Below are 8,025 nucleotides of genomic sequence, written 5' to 3'. Positions count from 1 at the left end.
CAAAATGATGATAAAACCGAAATGAACAATGGGTCTCCCTTCCATCAAAGAAACCACCATGAAAAAGCAAAGAAGAAGCTCCAAACTCAAGCATTCAACCTTCAAAACGAAAATCTAAAGAGAGAAATGGTAGAGNTTCATTCCNTCAAGCAAGAACAAGCATTGTTGCAAACAATAGAAGAAGAAAAACATGATCTTGTTCCATTAAAGCTCAAAAACGAAAGTGGCACCCAAGGCTCCCAAGAGAGAGTTTATACATGCAAGCCAAAGCAAAAGTGTGGAATGAGAGGGTTTTTTTTAGTGTCTCGGCAATTGCCCTAAACAATGTCTTCCAAATCACAAAATAGGTGGGGTCCACCTCCTAAAAACCCAGGGTTTTGGTGCCAAGTGTCTCCACATTGGGCTTCTACAAAATTTTGCCACAAAAGGGCCCAAATGCACTTAATCTAATTAAGGTTTCTAAAAAAAACGAAAATACAACTTTATAAAAATGGAAATGGCTAAATGTTGAGTCTTGACATAGTAAACTAGTAATTAGACATAGGCTCTCTTCACCGAGACGTCGGGTTTAGGGTAAATTAGAAAGTGGTATTAACAATAACGAAAGAGTAGAATTCTTAACGATATATGAGAGTGGATTAGGAGGATTCGTAAACCCCAACAACATCATTCATCCATATTACATTCAATTGCCAATTGATCAAACATTTTGCATGCATATTTTAATTTTTGTTATTTGCATATAAAATCCCTAATTTTCGTTTAATCAAGTTTTAAGACATCAAATCACATGAACGTTTAGGCCTAAGAGTCCTTTGGGAGACGATACTTGGACTTACCGTTTTATTATTACTTGATACGATTTGGTACACTTGTCAGAGTGTTAACAATACACTAGAAAGATCTAGGTTTATTTGCTCAAAGAAAAGAAGGAAGTTTATTCACACTTTCTTAAATTTTGTGCCATGCTGGAAAGACAATCAACATTGCAGATTAAAATCTTTAGAACTGATGGTGGTGGAGAGTTCAATTCTGGAGAGATGGACAAGTTTTGTGAAGACAAGGGAATTGTGCATGAGGTGATAGCTCCATACACACCCCAACACAATGGCATAGCCGAGAGAAGAAATAGAACCTTGCTAGACATGAAGAGATGCATGATCAAAGGAAAGAGTTTGCCACATTGCCTATGGGGAGAGGCTATATCTACAACAACATATCTGCTAAATAGAAGTCCAACAAGAGCACTGCAAAATTCTACACCAGAAGAGGCTTTGACAAGACTTAAGCCATCCGCAAGTCACTTAAGAATCTTTGGATCAGTGTGTTACAAGCATGTGCCCGATGAAAGAAGAAAGAAATTGGATGATAAGAGTGAAATCTTCATTCTTGTTGGCTATCATCCAACAGATGCGTATAGGCTGTATAATCTTGAGAAGAATCAAATTGTTGTTAGCAGAGATTTGCTGGTTGGCGAAGCTGCTACATTCAATTGGGAGAAAGCGAAGGTTGGTTTGAAACCGAGTGTTGTTGTTGTTGTGTCTAGCTGGTGGAATAAGAAGAAATATGATGATGTTGAGCAGATTGATACAAACGCAGAGGTCAACAACAGAAGATCTCAAAGAGCTAAACTCCCTTCTACATGGATTGCAGATCATGAAGTGTTTACTGACAATGAAGTTGTAGACTCTGGTGATCTGGTTCACCTTGCTTTCCTCGCTGATGCCGAAATACTTTCATGGGAACAAGCTATCAACATAAAAGAATGGAAGGAGGCCATGTTGGAGGAGCTGAAAGCTATTGAGAAGAATAAAACTTGGGAGATGATAGAGCTGCCACAACATAAACGGGCTATTGAAGTTAAATGGGTGTTTAAAACGAAATACAAACTAGATGGAAACATAGCAAAGTTGAAAGCTAGACTAGTAGCAAAAGGTTTCTTGTAGAATCTTGGGATTGATTTTACTGATGTTTTTGCACCGGTTGCTAGACTGGAAACCGTGAGACTGGTTATTGCTGTGGCAAATCTAAGAGACTGGAAAATCTACCAAATGGATGTAAAGTCAGCGTTTTTGAACGGTCCACTAGAGGAGGAAGTGTATGTGAGACAACTATCTGGACTTATGAAGAAAGGTGAAGAACAAAAAGTATACAGGCTACACAAGGCCTTATATGGACTTAGACAGGCACCCCGAGCTTGGAACAACCACATAAATGTGTTGGTCTTAAGACTGGGATTCCAAAACTGTCCAGTAGAATTTGGAGTGTATGTAAAGTCATTTGGATAGCAAAGTACACTGCTAATATGTTTGTATGTTGATGATCTCCTTGTAATTAGAGATTTTGAAGAAGAAATTGTAGAGTTTAAGAAATGCATGAAAGAAGAATATGATATGACTGGTCTTTGTCACTTGAGTTACTTCCTCAGGCTGAAGTTTGTGCAGACTACAGATGGAGTTTTGATTCACCAAAAAAGGTATGTTAATGAGGTTTTGAAGAGATTCAATATCTTAGACTGCAACAACACCTCAATTCCTATTATGGCAAACTTAAAGTTGTCCATCCTGGAAGAAGGGAGAAAAATGGATGCAACCTTGTTTAAGCAGATAGTAGGGTCACTCAGATTTGTGTGTAATAACACCCCGGTGAGCATATTTATGGGTGATCCAAGGAAAACTCACCTCATCATAGCCAAGCACATCCTACGTTACTTGAAAGGAACAACAGATTTTGGCTTATTCTTTCTTAAAGGATCCGACAATATGGATGGAGTTTTGGAGGCTTGAAGTGATTCAGATTGGTGTGGTGATCAAGTAGAAAGAAAAAGCATGTATTGTTATTTGTTCAAGTATATGGGAGCACCAATTTCTTGGTGCTCTAAGAAGCAGAGTATGGTTGCACTTTCCTCGTGTGAAGCAGAATATGTTGCCAATGCTGAAACAACTTGTCAAAGTGCTTGGTTGGAAGCTATCCTTGATGAATTGAAGATTGAGTATAAGAAACTAGTACAACTCTTGGTTGACAATAAATCTGCCACAAGCCTTTCAAAGAATCCAGTCTCTCATGGCAGAAGCAAGCACATAGAAACTAAATTCCACTACCTAAGAAATTAGTCAGAAAGGAATGATCAACTATGTTGTTGGAATTCATATGATTTTGGCTTATCACTTCTTCTCGTGGTTGATAAGTCATATTGATATGATTTAGCTCTTGTAGATGAGACATGTTGATGTAAGGTTTGAAGGGTTGCATTTCGTAAAATTGTGAACTTGCAAGATTTCTATTAGATGATGAATTTTGAATATGAATATTAGTATGTGTAGTATTTTCTATAACCATGTCATGAATGTTTTTCTCTTCTTTTGTTCTTTTGTTCTTTTAATTTTACAGAATAACATTTGACTTGCACTCTTTATTTGAATGTAGGCTGAAATATTTTTCCAATTTCCTATTCCATACTTATCAAGTCCTTCTAAAAACCCCTATGTTCAATAAACAAATATCAAAATTAATATAATGTTATGGTAAAAAATGAATTATAAACATTATAGTTAGAGTAAAAATATTATATTCATCTATTGCTAAAATTTAAGAACTAAAATATATTAAAATTTAAATCAAATCTTAATTCTAATTTCAAATCCAAATTTAAAAACTAAAAATAAATTTATCTCGAAAATAAATTATAAACAAAAACATTAATACTATAATTACCTATGCTCCACTTTGATCCATGTTATCTTTCTTCCTTTGTTCGAATGAAACTGCATGTGTTCCAATCTTTGAGACGATGACAACATCTGAGGAGCTTCGACAACGACGGGAAGAAAATGGTTCTGGAAGGCGGTTGAAACATTGGAGGTGTCCAATGGCACATCAATCAAGTCATTCCAATCTAGACTCAATTCTTTCCACCAATCCACACTCTGCTCTGCCATTGCTCTTTCTTCAATGATTTTCCTTTCAAACTCACTATTACAGATATTATGTTTTCTATTTATTGTTACTTGTCTCCCTCAGTTGTCTTATTTATAAATAGATAACATGATAAGATAATAAACTAAATTTATCTATCAAAATAATAATAAATAATGTTAAGATATTAATGATATTACATCTATAAGAATATCTTTTATAAAAATTGATAGTACATGTTATAAAATAGAAATATATCGTACAGTATATATTAAGATTAACTCACCTCCTTAACTAAAATAACTAACAAAATAATAAAGAAATATATTTAACATTTCATTTTTCTATTTGTAACACATGCATAAGCCAATGTTACCTGTGGAGGAGCTGGTCTCATTTTTCTTTCTTATTTTTCTCCCATGGAAGTGTTTATGGAGAATCGGATGGGCCATAATGGTCCTCATTTAATATAACACCTTTCAAAAGGTACTTTTAGGTGGCAATTTTATTTTTATTTATACTGATTTATCCTTTTGGGATTCACTTTACTGCATTTTACTACTCTCAAAGATACAATTTAACTATTTACTCATCATTTTTAATTCTTTTGGTACGACTTGGTAATGGAAGGTGTATTGTAGTTAACTAAACTAAAAAATTGTTCAGTTCAATTTTTTTAAACTATTTTTAGTTCAATCCAATTTATTTAAACTATTTTATAATTAACTATAATTGATTTATAATACAGTACAAATAATATAGTTTTTCCACCCTTACGACTATGATCGCCTGTATCCAAAACAAGTTTTAAACTAATATAAAATAAATTAGCAGAAATATATAAATATATATATATATATATATATATATATATATATTAAAATTAAATAAAATTAGAATTGATCAACTAATTTAATTAAATTAAACTATCGTGTTGGAAGGATTCTATTATTAAATTTAAAAAAAATGAAAACAAGAATTACCATGGATGGGGAGATGGTTTTCTTGTAGATAGCTCGTGCAATACGAATTCGTACAAGAATTACCATTTTCCTTTTAATTTTATATTCGTATATGTATCCTAGAATACCATTGTATCCTATATATTATGTTTTGTTTGATGTTAGATGTACTTAAGAATATTGTATTCGGCAATTTAATACATTATATAATTATTTATATTTTTAGTTTAGTTCAAAATTTTATTTATATTTATTATTATCATCTCAATAAAATCTTTTATTATTAAAATGGTTATCAATTATTTAAAAAAAAAAGTGATTGTGAAATTATCATTTTTCATTTACTACACCTATATACAATGCTCTCATTTATGAAATATAACTGAAATTTATAAAGTATTATTAAAAGTAACTAATTTAACTATGTTTATTTATGTTGATGAATTAAGCACATTTTTTTTAATAAGAACCAAATTAAATGTTTTGACGGGTTTTTTTTATAAGAATCAATTTAGAATGTTTCTTATATTATTCTTTTAATAAATTAAGTTTTTTATTTTTTTCTTTCTTTATAAATTTTACTTTAATAAGTTTATTCGTAATAGGTTAGTGTCCTTAAATATCCTCCATTTTCTAAATCCAATAAATAATAAACGGAATACTTAAAATAGAGAACCACCAAACTAGAGTTGTAAAATTAGGTTTAAACCCATGAGTTCGTCATTGGTTTGAGTAAGAAAAAAATGTAATTTTATTAAATGCGAATTAAATTAAATATGGTTCGCTTGATAGAAGTGTTAAATAGGTTCAAGTCTTATTGAAGGATGATTAACTAGTAGTCTACACCAACTCTTTATTATTATTTTTTTCATTATGTAGATCGACGATATAATTTTCAGTTAGTATCTTTAAAATAATGTTTGATAAAATAGGTGTTTGTTATAAAAGAAATGTGTTAAGTAAATATACTTTTATTACACTAAATAAAATATATAAAATAAATTGAAAGAACAAAACATCTTAAAATAAATATTTGTTGCATATTGTTCCGAGACATCATAATATTGACGAAGAATCTTTATATTAATCAGGTACAACTATAAATAATGTTTAAGTTTTAAATTGATTTTTAGAATAAAAATAAATGTGTACATATTTATCTGGACTGTCTATGTTTATGTTTTTGGGGACACAGAAATGAATGAAAATGTGGCCATGTATTCTTTTACATCCAATTTTGGACCATCGATAGTAATGATACAAAAATATGTTTGGTTTGCTTTTGATATTTCAAATTTCATAAAATTCAAATTTATAAAAAAAAAAGGAGTTCTAATAAAAATATAATTGTGTGTGAGAATAAAAATTGGATAAATAAAATAAGGAGATTAATTTCTCGCCATGCATGTACGGGTCAATACTCGTTCTTTAAAACAAGTATTGAATCATTGAAATCCTTGAAAGGAATTGTTACAAAGAAATATAATTGGAAGAAAAATTAATACGTATTTCTGGAGAATTGTATAGAGATAGGTAGAAACCCTATAAAACTAATTGATAGATGAAAATTATGAAATGAAGTTTCTACTCAAAAATTCAGTGACGCTGGAAACAGAAAAAACAAAGCCCTCGCTTAATTTGTTTACAACAAAAGTTGTTTTGGACACAGATATATTATATATCAATTATAAATATGTGAACGTCATTAATAATCATATGTTCACATCATTATATATTTTTTATATTGCCTCCATTCATTCTACTGAGAAAAGTGTAGGACTTTTCCTTAAAGAGTTTTAATAAACAACTATTTGGGAACACTTTCTAGTGATAAAAATATTAAATTAAAATAAAAATTGAAATTATTCGATAGAAAATTAATGAAAAGATTTGTGGATAGTTACATACCATAAAATGGTTTTCCATATATTATTAATGAAAAAATTACATGAATAAATTCTAAAATGGTGGTTGCATTTGATTAAACTGTGTGGGATCTATTCCATTATTTTGTGGATGATGATTTAAGGTATTGATATGATTTAACTCTGGTGGATGAGGCATGTTGATGTAAGGATTGAAGGATATGGCTTGCGAGTGTTGCATTTGATTAAAGTTTGCAGGATGATCAAATATGTTGTTGGAATTCATATGATTTTGGTTCATCATTTCTTCTCGTGGTTGATAAGTCATATTCATATGATTTAGCTCTTCTGGATCAGACATGTTCATGTAAGGATTGAAGGGTTGCATTTCGTAAAATTCTGAACTTGCAAGATTTCTATTATATGATGAATTTTGAATATGAACATTAGTATGAGTAGTATTCTCCATAACCATGTCATGAATGCTTTTTCTCTTCTTTTGCTCTTTTGATTTACTTTGACGGATAAAGTACTTTTGTGCATGGCTTGCCACTTGACTTGTACTCTTTGTTTGAATGTAGGCTGAAATGTTTTTCCAATTTCCTTTTCCATACCTATAAAGTCCTTCTAAAAACCTCCTATATTCAATAAGTAAATGTCAAAATTAATATATTGTTATGGTAAAAAATAAATTCTGAACATTATAGTTAGAGTAAAAATATTATATTCATCCATTTCTAAAATATAATAAACAAAAACAATGACACTAAAATTACCTATGCTCCTCTTTTGTCCATGTTATCCTTTTTCCTTTGTTCGAATGAAACTGCATGTGTTCCAATGTTTGAGACGATGATAACATCTGCGGAGCTTCGTCAACGGTCGGAAGAACATTGTTAGGAAAGGCGGTTGGAACACTAAAGTTGTCNAATGGCNCATCAATCAAGTCATACCAATCCTGACTCAATTCCTTCCACCAATCCAAACTCTGCTCTGCCATTGCTCTTTCTTCTTTCAATGATTTTCCTTTCAAACTCACTATTACAAATATTATGCTTTCTATCTTTTGTTACTTTTCTCNATCAATCATTGTCTTATTTATAGATAAGATAACATGATAAGATGATAAACTAAATTTATCTATCAAAATAATAATAAATAATGTTAAGATATTAATGATATTATATCTATAAGAATATCTTTTTTAAAAATTGATAATACAAGTTATAAAGTGAAATATATCGTATAGTATATATTAAGATTAACTCACCTCCTTAACTAAA

General features: G+C 30.7%; 1 protein-coding gene across 1 annotated transcript; it reads right to left on the bottom strand.

The window, feature by feature from the left end:
- Positions 1 to 6,836: 6,836 nt before the first annotated feature.
- LOC106774767 (myb-like protein J) lies at positions 6,837 to 7,742 on the bottom strand. The gene is made up of 2 exons (XM_014661805.1): positions 7,519 to 7,742; positions 6,837 to 7,380 (listed from the first exon to the last, which is right to left on the bottom strand). The coding sequence occupies exons 1-2, from the start codon at positions 7,740 to 7,742 to the stop codon at positions 6,837 to 6,839; spliced, it is 768 nt and encodes a 255-aa protein (XP_014517291.1).
- Between the last annotated feature and the right edge of the window lie 283 nt (positions 7,743 to 8,025).

The sequence above is a fragment of the Vigna radiata genome, chromosome 10 (genome assembly GCF_000741045.1).
Source record: "Vigna radiata var. radiata cultivar VC1973A chromosome 10, Vradiata_ver6, whole genome shotgun sequence".
NCBI classification, from domain to species: domain Eukaryota; kingdom Viridiplantae; phylum Streptophyta; class Magnoliopsida; order Fabales; family Fabaceae; genus Vigna; species Vigna radiata.
The sequence above is the reverse complement of the archived record's forward strand: the minus strand, read 5'-3'. Positions and strand labels throughout refer to the sequence as shown.